We start from the raw sequence: 17375 nt of genomic DNA on the forward strand, positions 1-17375 counted from the left end.
TTCACAAATTTTAGATAAAATCTTGACCCAAATGTGAAAACACAAAGCTCAAAAATATGTTAGTTTAAGTATTTAAAAGACCACATTTTAACTTTTGAAAAGAAGTTCGGACAACTATAACACAGTTATTTGGTAATGTGACAAATCTATTATACTGCTTTCTAATAATCATTTAAGCATTCTATATGAGTTAAAACTCAGCATACGTTCAATATTCTTAGATTTTTGTTAACAATATGTATTGAGAAGCAATAGATCAGCATTAGGAATTTTAAAACTTACAAGTATGTCTGGCCAATGAGTAGTTGGATCCGCCACTAGTCAAACCAAATCCCTCAGGAATTTGACTAGAGCTTCGAGGTCTTGTCAACAGTTTAGGAGGTTCAATTTCAGCACCAAATTCAGCTCCGATTACTCCTAGTAAAACAATAGCAGTAGCTTGTTTCCGTCTTTCCTCATATGATGTGGAAATTTTTTTCATTTGTGGGACACTGGATAAGCAACCTGTAAATCAAAACATAAGAATATAAATTAAAAGAATACCAACATAAAAAAGACATATGATTAGAAAAACATTCAAGATTATTCATTCAGGAAAGAATAGTCATTTCAACAAATGGTAGTGGGACAACTGGTTATCCACATGCGAAGAAAACAACTTGTACTTCTACCTCTCACCATACAAAAAAAATCAACTCAAAATGGTTCCCAGCCCTAAATATAAGAGCGAAAACTAAAGAAACTTGCAGAAGAAAATATAGATGCATATTTTCATGATCTTCAGCTAGGCAATGACTTCTTAGATATGATACCAAAGCACAGGTAATTTAAAAATATTTTTTAAGTAGACTTCAACAATATTAAAAACTTTTGCACTTCAAATGACAGTATCGAGAAAGTAAAGTCTAGATAGAAAGTAAAGTCTAGTCTGAACACATAGACTGAGAGAAAATATTGCCAATCAATATTTCCAATAAGGGATTGCATCCAGAATACATCTCTTACAACTCAATAATAAGAAAACTCAAATTTTAAAATGGGCGATTTGAATAGATATTTCTTCAAAGATGTATGAATGGCCAATATGCACATTAAAGATGCTCAACATCATTGGTCATTAGGAGAATGTAAATCAAAACCACGAGATACCACTTCATATCCACTGGAAGGGCTGTAATAAAAAGGACAGAACATAAATAATTTGTTGTTGAGGGTTTACAGAAATTGAAATCCTCGTGCATTCTGGTGGGAATGTATAATAAAATGGTATCAGTACTTTGGAAAACAGTTTGGCAGTTCCTCAAAAAGTTAAACATAGAGTTACCACGTGGCCCAGCAATTCCACTCTTGGGTATCTACCCAAGAGAAATGAAAACAAACTTACACACAAAGACTTTTAAATAAATGTTCATAACAGCATCATTCATAATAGCCAAGAAGTGAGAAAAAAGTCAAATGTCCATCAACTGATGAATGGATAAACAAAATGTGGCATATCCATAAAATAAAATATTGATCATGAATAAAAAGGAATAAAGTACCAATACATACTGCAACATGGATAATCTTGAAAACATTATGCTAAGGGAAAGGTCTTCACAAAGGATCACACATTGTATGATTCCATTTGCATGAAATGTCCAGAATAGGCAAATCTATACAGACAGAAAGTAAGTTAGTGATTGCCTAGAGCTAGGACAAGGGTGAAATAGTTAATGATGGCTAATGAGTACTAGATTTTTGAGATGCTGAAAATGTTCTAAAATTAAATTACGGTTATAGCTGCACAATTTCAAATATACTAAGGATCACTGAATTCTACATTTTAAAAGGATGGATTTTATGAAATACAAATTATATCTCAATAAATCTCTTTTAACAAAAGACTGCTCATTAACTCATTTATTAATATGCTCGCTAATTTAAGGAATATTTATTGAGCATCTACTTTGGGTCAGAGAATTGCAAACATAAAAATAAATAGTCCAGGTTCTCAAGAAGCTCACTAGTGCATGAAAAAAAGAGCGCCTGTTCTCAAATGCTGAAATTAAGACTCAAAGGATAATAGGAGTTTGCCAGACAGTAAAAGGGATGGGCATCACAGGATGTGGAGTACAGAATAAGGAACAGTCAGTGGAACTGTACAGCTACTATGATGTCAGAGGGGTAGTAGATTGGGGGAGAGGGGTTATCACTTTGTGAGGGGTATAAATGTCTAACTATTACATTGTTTTGTACACCTGAAACTAAAAAACAACAACAAAAAACTGAGAAGGCAAAGGATGAGTATTTCGTCCGGATGGACCAGAATACAGAAGCATAACTGGCATTTGAAGAATCACTTATAACCTGGACAAAACTCAACATAATTTCATATTCAGAAGAGGTATCATCATGATATTCAAAACATAATGGAAAACAATTTTAAATCTTTCTTAAAGTATCAATAAATAGGAGGTAATTAGAGGAATTACATTTCTAACACACAACAATAATACTGCTTAGTTTCTATTCCCAATCTTTCTCAGTAAGGTATACACCTCATTCACTCTCCCCAAATTCTAAGACTTAGACCTTTGCTCAGTCCTACCCGCTTCCTAGTTCTGCTCCTTTCTACAAATGATCTGCCTTTTATTTTATGTTTGATATTTATTATGTGATTTATACGCATCCATAAAATTACATGGAGAACATAGAAAGAGTATCATGATGTACCTGTACACAATCAACTTTATATAATCTAAATGTCTTTCTATAGGTGATGAATTTTAGATTTTTAAAAAATAATTAACTAATGTAGACATAACTAAAGTCTACTATGGATTGTGTCTTGACTTCACTACTCCTTCCTTATGCCCCAAATATCACCACGATCTTGACTTTATCAAATGTTTTCTATCTATCATATAACTATACCAATGCTACCTGAAATGTTATGTATTTTCTGGCCTTGAACTATGTTTGCATTTCTGGGATAAACTCTGGATGAACTGATGAGTGGATAGTGAAGGACGAATAGATGGATGCCAATTGATCAATCAATAGGTAGGTAGGTAGGTAGGTAGATAAACAGACCAATACACAGACTCTGAACTAAATCTGCTAATAGTTTTTTTTACATTTATGTGCATAGGTGAGATTGGACGATAATTTTCTTTTCATATACTATTCTTATTGGGTCTTAGTAGCAATATAATACAAGCCTCAAAAACCAAGTTAAGTAACTTTTTCTCCCCAATTTTTTGAAAACAGTTATAGGGATCTGAAGTTTAATGAATATTGAAGTTTAATGAAAATTCTCCTGTAAAATTATCAGGGCCTGTGTCTCCGGGAACTCCTCCCCCAGAGCCAGAGGGCAGGAGATAAAGGTGTCGGGGAGGTGCCCGTATTTTAAATTATGGAGGAAGAAATATTTTAAATTATGAATTCATTTTTTGTAATAATTACTTACTATTTTGTTTGATTTTCTATTTCTTCTAGAGTCTCTTCCGACAGCTAATAGTTTTAAAATAATTATATATTTCATCGAAGTTTTTAAATTTATATTGGTGTGAAGTTATTTATAATATTCTCTGTGATTTAAAAATCTCAATTGTATCAGGTGCTATCATCCCTTTACATACAGTCTGTGCGTTCTCTACTTATTTTTCATGACCTTCTTCATCAGTTATGCTAGAAATATATATCTTTTCAGATTTTCAAAAAGAAAAAAGAAACTTTGGTTTTGATCTTACTGTTTCATTGCTTTCTGTTTCACTAATTTCTGCTGTTATTTGTCCTGTTTCTTCTTCCACTTTCTTTAGTTTTTCTAATCTCTCTTTCTCTGTTTTGTTTCTAGGTTTTTAGGTTAAACACAACTGACTTACATCCACTATTTTCTGTTATGATTATCATTGCTAGTCACATAGTGAATACCATTTTCCTCTTCTTTTTTGGTAATTCAGCCTCAGTTTTAACTGAGTAGCAATGTACTCACATCCTTTCAATGTCCTTCCAGGAATTGAGGAAGCCAACGTCTCGCTCCCGGCTTTAGGCTTATTTGTGACGTATTTTAAGCCCTCCTTTGTTCATAACGGAGGAGCCCAAAGCCTGCTCCTGGAAACCATCTAACGGGTTCAGCTCAGATCATTTCTATTCCATGATTTGTCCATGGAGATAACTATCTTTCCTGAGCCTAGTTATATCTCCTTGGTTTTCTATTTGTATATTTTATCCATCATAGCTATAGATTTGGTAGGGATTTAAAAAGTGAACTTCGGGAGCCATCTTAATTGGAGGTCAGCGCTCTGCTCCTTCTACTATTAATCTATGTAGCTTTTCTGGCCTCTTTCAGTACATTGTTCTATACATTAACGGAATCAATACTATCAAGGGCCCTCAGAACTCAGTATGCCAACCAAGAAACTAGCCGTAGGGGCCCGTGAGTACTTTTAGATGTTTCATTTTGTCTCTTCACTCTTGCGCTCTGTCATTCTATGCTATTAGAGGTAAGGCAGTCAAAAAGCAACAGCAGAGGCTACAGCAGCACCCAACCATGGGAAGCCTTTGTATGGCACCTGAAGACGTTTAACCTTTGGTCAATGGGAAGCCACTGAACAATTCAGTATAAGGTGGTGACATCAGATTCGTGCATTGTTAGAAAAGATCGCATGATAGCGGAAGTATGGAAGGTCGGTTGTGAGGCAAAATGAGACAGCGGTCAAGTAGGACCCAAAGACAACCAGTACGATGATCCAGTGGAAAAGAGTAAGTCCCAGTGGTGGCAGAAGGTCATTTGTTCCATCGGTTAGTCATTCAGCATATAAAAATTGAACATCTAGTGTACACATGGCATTATACTAATATAAATTAATATGAATTAATTGGGAGAAAAGCAAAGCCCCATCCTTATTGAACTTAAAGGCTACTAAGCAGAAATTAGAAATGTAAAGGTTACAAAATCAATGAGAATTTTATAGACTGAGAGAACAGTATGTTTAAGACTCTAAAGCATGATGGCACTTGTTGATTTCTATTTCAGGGACAGGTAATTGAGCTGGAACTCTATGAGCCAAGAGAGGAATGGTAAAAAATGAGGCAAGAAAGGGCCAAGTTATAGATGACTCTGTTGGTCATATTCACATTTCAATTAGTATCCTTTGAACATGGGAAGATAAGATAGGGCTCAAGCCACAGAGTACATGTAGGGTTTTAGAAAACCACTCAGCGGTGTATGAAGAAAGCTGGAACTGAGGTTCCACTTAGGAGGCTATCGTACAAACCAAAGTGAGAGATGTAAATTGGTTTGGCATCGGGATGTTACCAGGAGACACAGAGAAGTGACTAGCTTTAAGATCCACAGTGAGGTCTGTGTAGACGATTGCAGGAAGATGTCAGGTGTCCTGCCTTGAATTCTTTTAAAAATCAGAATTAACTGAAACAAAAGTAAAACAAAACAAAACCCTTGTTAAGAGCAGTAAGTATGGCCTTTCCAGAAGCTGAATAAAAAAACCTGTAGAGCACAAAGCTTTTAAGTATACACTTTAAATTCCATTTATTTAGCTGTAATGAGAGGCAGAGTAGAATGTGGGCAAGAAGATCTAGTTGAGTCCAAGAAATGGAAATGGTAGGGTATTATAAAGAATTTAAGAGTTGGGAAGGAAGAACTAAGAGAGTGGTATAAAGCACTTAAGGAAAAATAGGGGGTGAGGGGGGGGAGTTGGTCGTCTAGAAAACTAAGATGGCAACATCAAAGAGTAGTTACTGTTTATTTGGATTCCAAGAAAACTTTGGTGCAGTTGAGTACAAAAAAGATTTGTTATTGTTGCGCCAGTTTCTTAGCTTCTGCATGTCACACTTTATTGTTTTCAAAAAACTTAGTTCTAGATATTTGCCATTAGTTTTTAAACAGTGTATAGAATGACAAAATCTAAGATGAGTCTACAGAGAATAGATTCATCTTTAAAAATATTCTGATTTGTTTCTATAAGATGTTTGTTATTACTCATTTTCCTAATTTAGTTTTTTGCACAGTACATTTCAAATCACAGGCAGGCTGCTTTATAATGAGGTTCCTCTAATGTTATAAAATTATAACTTCTAGAGTCAGGGTAAGTCATATTTCATAACTTAACGTTTCTTACAAACAGCCTCAATTAAAACGTTTGAAGATATTTAGGTAACATAAGAAGTATCTTCTAATCTGATACCATAGTACACATTTCTTTTTTGTGGATTTTTCTAGTTTTTTAAGGACAAAGAAAAAAATGTTAGTAAAAATATTAGTATGTACATGTGATTATAGATTCAAAGTATGACACTGATTTGTGATAATTGATAATAACTAAAGGGGGAAATAAAACCCTAAAAGCTTAACCATACGAAAAAAAAAATCAATAATCACTGCCTGCGTATTTAGAAGGATGAAAACGGACCCTAATTCTGGGCAAAGTGGTATTTAACAGTTTGGTCATCTATATCTCAGCACATACATTTAAAAACCGACTTTATTTATGTGCAAGAACAGACACAAGGAGTAAGAGCTCTGTGCCAGAACCTAGATTCCCGCAGTCTTTATTTTACCCTTTACATAGTATTCTTGAAACAGGAAGCAAACCAGCTCCCCTCCCCCAGGCCTCAGCAAGAGCATGCTCCATAACAATAGTTCAAAGGAAAGCTCTATTCTGCAGTTGCACTGATTGTTCTGTCAGCTGACCTCTGCAGAAGGGAATTGCTAACCGCTGCCTTGCTCCTTAGCTGACAAATGAATGATCGCAGCTCCATCTATTTTCACTATGGCTGCCTCTAGCCCAGGTGCTCAGACAGAGAACCCGGTGTGACATCTTAGATCAAGATGAATTGGCACAAACTCCTGATCCAAGATTGTTTTATACCATTTAATTTAGTTTCTTCCCCTGCTTGGATGAGCACAGCTCTGGTTATGGATTTCTATTCTAATGTACTGAAGCAGGCCCTGAAAGAAGCCAATGAAGCAGCTGCTGGAGCAAGGGACTGCAGGGATACTGATCAATAGGCAAGGCATTGACCCCAGCCGTTCAGCCTCTGCAACGGCCACGGCTTGAAGGGGGAGGGGGGTGGGGATGGGGGAGGGCACGCGGCACACATGGGCTGCTTCCAGTAGGAAATTAAACAACAGGGGCATTGGGAGAGCTCCGCCTCTGCCCTGGTCCCCCACCTTCCCTCGGTTCCTTTTGTTTAATTACCTCAATCTTGTCTTAACTCCCACCCTCAGGAAATAATGAAGACTTTAGGGAAGTTTTAATAATGTACTTTAAGGCAGCCATTTGCAAATTGTATCCTTCAGCTAATAGAAAGAATCATAACAGGTGCCCTCTGCTAAGTAGCCAAAATACGAAATCTTAATTAGCTGTCAAGTACATCACTTGGTGTAATTTAAAGTTTGGCCTGTGCATAGGCTCGTAAGAACACTGTCCAACTGGCTCTGAACACTACTGATGCGGAAATTCTATGGTATATCATTTTTAATCAGTACTCATCTCTGGAAAGACAGCTCTTTTGTTAACAAGGAGAGAAGTGAGAGTAAGAAAAGGTCCCCTGAAAGAGGCATGGACTGATGAGTGAATGTATAAGGCAGAGACGCCCATCTGTAGTACGACTCTAACAATAACAACAATTTCTGATTCTTCAAGTTTTCAGATTTGGAAATATTTAAATGATTGGCTTTGCCTGTGTTTTCACTTAAATACAAGAAGTATACAATTAGCTGCAATGTTTTCCTACAAATATACTGAACCAAATGGGAGATTTTGAGATATTAAAAAGAAAACAATTCTGCAAAAGGAGACCTTTCTACAGTTTCATTTGTCTCATGAAAATTTGGTATTTTTTCACAGAGACATGCCTCCATTTAATCATGCTAAAGGGTGACATGGAGATCCATTTTCTTGACAGGACGGTTGATCACCCTATCACAGTAAGAAAATTAATACCTTCAAACTAGCCTTGTGTGGAAAACAGAAGCTACATGCAATAGTGAAGGACATAAGTGTTCTATGTTTTAAGTTTAACAGAACATTGGTTCCATGTGAAAATATGTCTAGTCATGATTGGGTTACTTTGAGACAAAATATGAGGCTTTGATTTTATTAAAACAACCATTTAATTCGAGCTCTGTTCCTCAAAAGTACATAATTGTCTTTATAGTTAGCATAATTGACTCTAGATTTACTCGAACAGGAGTAAACACTTTAGTTACAGCTTAACTAGAACACAGGTAAAATATTTGAGAAGTTTAAGCTATTAAAAGGGCTGTGAGATATTGATTACTTCATTTAAAAAGCAGTCAGAGAGTGCAACCAAGAGGTCAAGATAAATTTAACAGTTTGAAGCACTTTACTAAATAACTCTAAAGATCATGTTAATTGGCTTTGTGCAGTTCCAGGGTAAAATTAATTTTATCCTAGCTTACAATAAAAGGATTAAAAGACATATTAAGTTCTTCAGTTTTAACTGGAATAGGAATCAATGGATTTGAATTAAGGCTAAAGGAGGTTTTACGAGAGATGGACTACCAGCAGATACTTTATATCTGCTATTAGCCAAATATTGATGGAGCTCTGTTATTGTATTAGGCATTAAAACCTTAGATAAGAAGAGACTACCAATTTACTACTCTGAGAATATAGTTTAAGAACTGTGTGATTTGACCTGGAAAAATTGTTTTTAAAAATTTGATGCTTTGTTTAGGATTGAGTATCAGAATGCTTTCTGAGTTGACATATATGTTGCAACATTTAAAACTTGAGTAAAAATTAGTGAAACGATGTGGTTAAATTCAATCACACTGACATCAAGATTATATTTAAAACATTTAAAACTATATCACAAACATATCATTAGGGTTTTTTAAATCAAAATATTATACTCAAATTGGTTTTAGCATACGAATTTTATGCCAGAAATTTCTGGCACCTGATAGAATGCAACTAATATTCACAATGATATAAGTACTTTCTGAAATTGATGTAAATGTTAATATGCCCTAAAAATGACTTTGGAAATTCAAGAAATGTTTCTCTGAATTTTTAGTCACGATAAGTAAAAATAAAAATTTTAATGTTTTTGTTTATTCTTTCATTATTTAATAATATTTTGGAATTATATGTATAGAAAAGTAAGTTCTTTTACTGTGCACTGACCAGCAGAGCAAAAAACACAATTTGTATTTAATAATGTATATATCATATATTAATAAATAACTGACTTTGTAAGATTTTATAGGAATGATCGGAACATGTAAGTTGCAAGATCTCACGGCAGAAAACTAATGGCAGCAGGTGGAGACTATTTGAAATAATAATTTGGATTAAGCTCGAAAATAGTTTCTATTGTGGTTCTTTACAACTTTATTTGAAAGGATGTGTATTTACTAATGTTAGGTTTTGACTAATTATTCAAGAACCAAAGTAAAATGAACTTTGTCAATATTGACAATCTGGAGGACAAGAGAACTTTTGGAATAAGACGCACGATTTAGTAGTTACAATCTCTGTATACAGTTGGAATAGTTTTAGCACATACATCATTCAAAGCTCTACAAATGTAAGTCAATAAGACTACAAGATTTCTTTCCATTTTCAGACTAGTAAAATAGACTTCCAAATTTTCATGTTTATCTATTTTGCTTTTTTTAGCCCCAAAGACATTTTAAATGTGAGTGGCATTATCAACCAACATTCTATGAAAAACATATATGACTGTATATTAAGTAAAGAGTTTAAAGTAGTACATGACAGTGAAATGCGTCAAGTAAAAATATATTAAAAGCTGAAGGGATTAAGAAATACAAATTGTTAGTTACACAATAGTCACGAGGATATAAAGTTCATCATAAAGAATACAGTCAATAATGTTGCAACAACTATGTACAGTGCCAGGTGGGTACTAGACTAATCAGGAGGATCACTTCATACATTATACAAATGTCTAACCGCTATGTTGTGCATCTGAAACTAAAATACTGAATGTCAACTGTAATTGAAAAAAAGTACTGTGGGGACAGAGCCAGGAGTGCAGTTTCCAGGCTCTCAGCCTCACGTGGAAAGGTGCTGGCTCAGGTAGTAAATGGCCATCAACTGTGATTGGATGGACATCAGCTGTGGCTAGTTGGCCGTCAGCTGTAACCAGTGAGCCATTGGCCACTAATATAACTGCCGTGGCTACGCTAGCAAAAAGATGGGGGCTCAGCCAGCAAGACAGGATTGCAGCTAGCGAGGGGAGTCGGTCAGTTGGCAGAAAAGCACGTCGTGTGAACCCAGCCTCCAGTGAGACCATAGTGGTATGACTCCCCCATCTATGGCTCCGTGGGTGTTCCTTTTTGGCCTCACCACATCCTGTGTTCTTATGTGGGGAGCGGGAGCTGAGACCCTGCAAGACTACCTGCACGACAAATACTTTAAAAAAGAAAATATATTTTAATACGTTTCTGACATAAACAGAAGTATCTAAAAAAAAACTAGATCTTTAAAAATGAGTGCTAATTGTTTTTTGAGATTTACTTTAATGAAAATAACTTCGACTTCCTCCTGACTGATTAATGGAATAGTAACAATTTATTTTTAAGATATGCCTTTTTAATAATCATTATATGGTACTAATCAAATACGTTAACTTTTCATATACATTCACACATCAGGTATACATAATTATACTATGTACACAGATAACTATATAATATTCTTAGTTAGGGTACCAAGACATTAAACCTAAGTGAGCTAGAGCTATATTTTTGAGATTTTAAAATGTGTCATCTATGTTTATAAATCATAATGAAAAAACGTGGCCCTCAGTACAGTTTACACAGTGTAAGTAAATTGTTTCCACATATGTTTGGCCCAAATATTTTCCATACCTACTTGCTATTCTTTGGGTTGCTTAAGAATGATAAAGTACAATGCTATAAAAATGTCAAATTTTACTAGATATGTAATAGTAATCTTCCAAATAAGTTTTGTTAACATTTAAAAACAAGCAAAAATCTTTTAATATTAATTCATTTTTAAAATAATTTGGTTTTAAAATAGTATTCTAATTAAATTTCAGTTATCCAATATATACTAATTCTTAGTCAAATACTTCAACGATGAATTTGTTAAATGGGACACACAAGGCATAGATTGGTGACAATCAACGTGAAAAAGGACTCAAAAACCTCACTCTCCTTGGTGAATATGGGTCTCATAAGCTCATAAGGAGAACCTGTGAGTCTATGCCATTGTAAATGTGTGTAATTATGTTCCTTCTCTTGAGTCAAGTGCTTTTATAGAAATGTTACATATTATTTTCACCGGTGGCACAATTTACGATTTTTTAAAACTATGGCAAATAAATTTTTATGCTGCAGAAAACAATTAAAACTGTAGGTGGCTAAATAACCATGTACATTTATACCTGTACACCTCGAGTAAATAAAAGAAAATATGCAAATTATCTGAATGTTCCTCTCAAGCTCTGAATGTTCCTCTGAATGTTCAAGGAAAAAAGATGAACTGATTAAAAATGACGACGGGGGCACTTCAACATTTACTTCCAAACTTTCACATTCTTAGCAAAGCGAGCATGCGTGCATGCGTGCGTGTGTGTGTGTGTGTGTGTGTGTGTGTGTGTGTGTTTGTGTGTGTAGAACAACTGCAGTATTCACTGTTAGCAGCTAGGCGTTTCCTCCATTGCACTGTTGCTTTGTGACACATCTGCCCGTGTTTTCCTCATACCTACTGATGAGCATATGGAAGTTGCTCCCCAAATCTCTGAGGCTTTTGCTATTTTTGTGCCCCCCTTACTTGGAAACTGAAGTAAACAAACATGCTACTAATTTGTATGTATACTCGATAGCCCCCTGCTGGAACACAATGGGTTCTGCAAATGCATATTTCTTCGGCTGCTGATTAAGCCATTTTAAAATAATGCCTCTTGCTCATACATGTATTATGTGTGTGTGCCTCTGACAAAATACATCAAATCCATTTCCCACAAAATCAGATAATGGCAAAATAAATTAATACTCCAAAATGATTGTCTTTTTCAAAGGACATTTAATACTATCACTATCTCAGGGTATGTAGATTATTTTGATAATTAAAAACCTTAAACTTTGAGAGCAACTTGTAGGTTTTTCAAATAATTCTTGTAACAATTTCTTATTCTTCACGCAAATTCTGCACCCATTTTCTCACAATCTGCATTACCTTATTTTCCCCTTTAGTCTCTACATAAACTTCAAAAAGTCCATTGCCTCATCCCCCTCCCTTTTATTTTATTTTTAATGCAAACATTCTCAGTTTGGGGAAAAATTGAGATTTTAAAAATTCCAAATATCTAAGACATCTGTGTCATTGGGAATCTTGTAGGTAATAGTTATCAAGAATAATGTTCAATTCTTGGTTCACTTTACCTTTCAAGGGTGAATCTGAGATACTTATCAAGTTTTAAAAACTACAAATTGTAACATAAGAAGACCATTATTAGCTTGTTCAGGAGGAAAAAAAATATTTCAGAAATAGTGGTTCGTGGCTTGTGAAAGCATTTAAATCTAAAAACATAGCAAATTATTCTTATCAGTAACCTTTTAGTACAGTCAATGTTCAGAAAAAGATAACTTCTGCACTGAGATTCACTTAAAATAAAAATACTGGAGTAAAAGATCAAAATCAAATGGAACACATGAGACTTAACATTTGGTGGCCTATTATATGAAGATTTTATACCTGTGCATTACAGCAAAGTGAGAAATAAATTGCTACACCTGAAGACATTTTTATTCATAAACTGACAAATCGTTTACTGGATTCACTTAAAATATATTTTCACCTACTTAATTATCTCTGTCAACTCAATGATACAAAACCAGATCAAAAGTGGTAACTGCCTTGTTCTATCTTTGAGAAGTTACCAAGTACATCTGTTCATTTACAAGGAGTATTTGTAGTATTCATTTTTCTGAATTACTATACATTTGATTACAATAATAAAACAATGACATGTAACTAAAAGTTATTTTTTAAAGGTTTGCAGTAAATTAGAACTTCTAAGGGATTTCTTGCTTTAATTTTTCTCAGTACGTGATTGCATAATGTTATCTCTGATTTTGAAAAATGACCACCTTACTTCACAAGTGTTTTTTTTTTCTGTGTTCTTCACTGTAAGAGAGGTGTTAAGTAGAAATAATGGAGCATAGTTAGTCAGGGGCAACACGATTAATGGAGCATAGTCAGTCAGGGGCAACATGATACCTTGCTTTGAAATGACAGCAGAACTGGGAAAAGTCATTGTGGATAAGCCCAATGCCAAGTTTTATATAAGGATTTTAATAGCCCAGCCCACAATTAGCAGAAATACATTATATCTTATCTTTCTAGAAAAATACCCTGTAAGTTCTTATAACTTTATATAGATTAACATATGGTACCGTTCCTAAGAACTGAATATTAAAGAAATTTAAAGAAAAAATATTTTTAAATTCAGAAGAGAAGAAACAAGAAAAAAGTAAGTAAAGAAATTTAAAGGAAAAATAAAAAGGTCAAAGACAACTTTGACTTTTAATTTACTAATCATATTAATAGATGACCAATGGCTAGTTAGCTCTGTTGGTTAGAGCATGGAGCTGATAACACCAAGGTTGCCAGTTCAATCTCCGCATGGGCCACTGTGCGCTGTGTCCAAAGTAAAGCTTTGAAAAAGAAAATAGGAAATAAACAAAAGTAAACTAAGCATTTATGCTAAAAATATAAAAGCCATTGACACAATAAACCATAGCCTTAAACTGTTAAGGATATACTCATCATTAGCTCATAATCTATAGAAACATTGGTCTACGAAATATGTATGTATGTAAATGACATAGCCAGTGTAAATGACATAGCCCATTTTCTAAAGAGATTTCTAAGTAACTTTGAAAAACTTGAAGAAAAAGAATGCTTGAATCGCTATTAGATAGCTGCACAGATTTTTCATTTCTGATCTCTTTACATATATATGCTTTCATCATTTTTAAGCTACATGTAGACAGAAGAATGATGTGCCTTTAAAATTATTATTGATTTTAAGATTATTTTACATTTCCTCATTTTATGATGAAGATAACTAGTCTATCTAATTTACTCTAGTTATTTGGCAAATGTTTTTTTTCACAGACTTTTTTTCTGTTTATATGATTTTTTTTTTACTATGTGCTTTTTTAAATAAGCATATACAGACATTAACATTTACTATTATTCTCAGTCATGTAACTATTTTAATTAGTTAATTGTATTTATAATTTGGATCTGAGTTGCCTATTTTGCACATATGAAATTAAAACAAGCCTTTGGGGTGTGAATTATTGCACAGTCCTTCCAATGTTTAACCAAAAAAGCTAAGTAAGCACTTATACCTAGAAATCCTGGATACTAAGTCATTGATTTGTTACAACTGTGGATTGGGAAAACCTACTACATACTCCTGAAAGGAACACTAAGAGGAAAATGTGCTGTCAGATACTCAGGTTTGTAAGATGTCATACTATTTTTATAAGACAATTTTTTTTTAAAGTCTGTTTCTGCTACATAACACATCATCACTTTTTTTCAAAATTCTACTGACTCGCTGAAATCATTAGGACACTCAGGTATTGTGAAGAGAGAGCTTTATAACCTTCTCTTATCTTAATTCATTGTTTATTAAGACAGATACTTCTATATGTAAAAACCTAGACAATACATGTATATATATTGATGTTGGATAAATACATACATTCAGGATGGCTCTTATTATATTTAACTGCTCTGAGACTTTGGCAGGGAAAAGAAAGGAACACCAAATCAGAAGATAAAATTTATTGAGAACGCCTACCATCACCACTGCCATAAGACCACCCATGTCAGTACGATAAATTACCATAGGAGGGTTCAAAGAGACTGATGAAAACAATCCAAAGCAAGAATTTACCATGTCCTTACACTTTTCTCAAATAAACCTGTTTCTCTTATTAGCAAAAGAAAAAAAATTAGTAATTTCTGTAATACTTTATCCAGTGTTTTTGATTTCTATAAAATATGCAAATAAGCAGTATTTACTTAAGGTAAAAAAAAAAGCCTTCAAAATATGTCAAAGGTAGAAGGTTCCCCATTTCAAAAACCATAACAGAAAAACCTGAAGTCCATCTTTTAAATGATCAAAAAAATATTAGATCCGTAGAAATTCCATATGCTTACTTAGGGTGCTTCAAATATCTACTAATATTGTATTTGTTATAATGACAATTATATGCCTACCACAATCACTTTCCCATATACCATTAAGAATTTAAAAGGGGGAAAAAAATCAGAAGTAGGGTGTGTAAAACATTTCCTAACCCAAGATTAGACAGCGGTTAGTGGGGGAATTTTAGAGGGAAAGGGAATCACAGGGCTCTACTAAACAAACCCATATTTTATAGATAAGGAAGGTTAAGTCGGTGAAGTGTTCATGTGACAAGGTAAAGGGCATGAAGAAAGTGGGCACTCATAGCAACATCATTCCAGACTCATCTCTGGCATCTCCACTGGCCCATACGTCAGTGATTGTTGCAAAGAAACTAGTTAACATTTGACACCTGATCCATGGTAAATCTATATTAGGCATCTTCAAATCATCATAATTAAAAATGCTTCTTAAAAAAATAATACACAAACAAAAGTTATCTTTAGAAAAAAGTCTTAAAATAAGTTTTGGTCTATAGTACTATGTAATAATGTTATATACATTTCCTAAGAGGGCTATCTATAATGAATATTAAAAATGGGGGGATGTTCTATCAAGTATATGAAATAATTAAACTGCATTTTATACGGGACACATATGTGGAATATTGAAATACTGAAAAAATACACAGTACTGAGTATGAACATTAATACCATTTGGAGACCAAATATTTACTATATTATTCAACAGGGTAACAAAACCAGCACGTTATCCACAAAAACATCAACAATCTTCACAGATGAGAAACTTCTTCAAATACAATATATGGAGGAAAACACTAATTAAAAACGTAACTTTAAGTTTTAGTTACCCCTACATAAGCCTCCCTATAAGTTAATGGTACTGTAAGCTCACAGATACAAATATTTTCAAAACTCACATACTGAACTCCAAATGTTGCAAATGAATTCAGGATCATTTCCAAAGTTGATGTCGTGATATCAGAGAGTAGCTCAGAGTCACCATAAGGGTTAAGACAATCATTTTCCACTGCATACTAGTGCTATTCTAAGCCGATAGTGTGTTTAAATCCACACCAATGAAATCAATACAGCACTGTTCTATTCAAGGTGAGACCAAATAAACCTGTCTGAAGCTTTGAGAAATAGGCTTTGCAGTATACTTTGAGTGCTAAATGCCTTTCAGTCCAGAGATCTGTCATTAAATAATCATTAGCCATCATTCACTCTTCCTAAAAAGCTTAATGTCTAAACTTGTTCAGCTACCAGTAAAGCATTAGTATAGACTATCAAGTAAGTACTCATTAGCACTTAGGGATGTTTCAACCACTCTGTTTAACCATGCGTTGTCTTATCAAAAGAAAAATCCCAAAATATTAACACATATTTACCACTAGACTAGAGGGCAATTTACACAAACGATCAGTAAAAAGGACACCAACATAATGACCAGCCTCTTTTGGACAATAGGGCACAACTCAGAGAATTACAATCAACTCTTTCCTGTCTGGTCTATCCATATAAAAGCTGATGTCCTTCCTAACATTCAGCATCACATATAAGCCAAATAAAATTAAGTTGATGTCCTTCCTAACATTCAGCATCACATATAAGCCAAATAAAATTAAGTTACTCACAATAGAGAATTCATCAGGAAGAAATCTTGGCTTTAATCCTGTATGTATTTTAAAATAATATTTCTTTTATCAATGCTATTCATATCTCCTTTTCAACACATGATCATTTCAATTGCTGACTATCATCTATCATGGACTGTGCATTATTTTACATACCATGAGATAGAAAGAAAAGTAAGATATACTGATATTCTTTCTATTACCTGAAAGATTAAGTAAATAATATAGAATGATCTGTATTTAGTACTGTTACTGGACCATATGCATAAATTTGATGGTCGAGGTAATTTTCTCTGTACGTACAAGAAGTTATTTCTCATATGCTATTACACTAATCTTCTCAATTTCAAGCTAACAATGAAAATGACATTTCTGAAAGACATTAATTTGTTCTTCATTTATAAAAGCTCAAATAAAAATATACAGCTAGATACTTACGATCGCATCTACATATTTACAACTTATTACTTTGAATTTTAATATAGATTTCAACCTAAATGAGAGTCATGATATTATATGAACATTTTATTTAACAGGATAACAG

General features: G+C 33.8%; 1 protein-coding gene across 3 annotated transcripts in view; it reads right to left on the reverse strand.

The window, feature by feature from the left end:
- The window catches only part of WDR7 (WD repeat domain 7), a 301626-nt gene that overhangs the window by 130001 nt on the left and 154250 nt on the right, over window positions 1-17375 (reverse strand). For all 3 annotated transcript variants that reach the window (XM_081078981.1, XM_081078980.1, XM_081078982.1), the window contains one exon: window positions 283-504. In XM_081078981.1, coding sequence (XP_080935107.1) covers window positions 283-504 — 222 coding nt within the window. The remainder of the gene's footprint in view (window positions 1-282; window positions 505-17375) is intronic.

Source organism: Rhinolophus hipposideros, assembly GCF_964194185.1.
Source record: "Rhinolophus hipposideros genome assembly, chromosome: 17".
NCBI classification, from domain to species: domain Eukaryota; kingdom Metazoa; phylum Chordata; class Mammalia; order Chiroptera; family Rhinolophidae; genus Rhinolophus; species Rhinolophus hipposideros.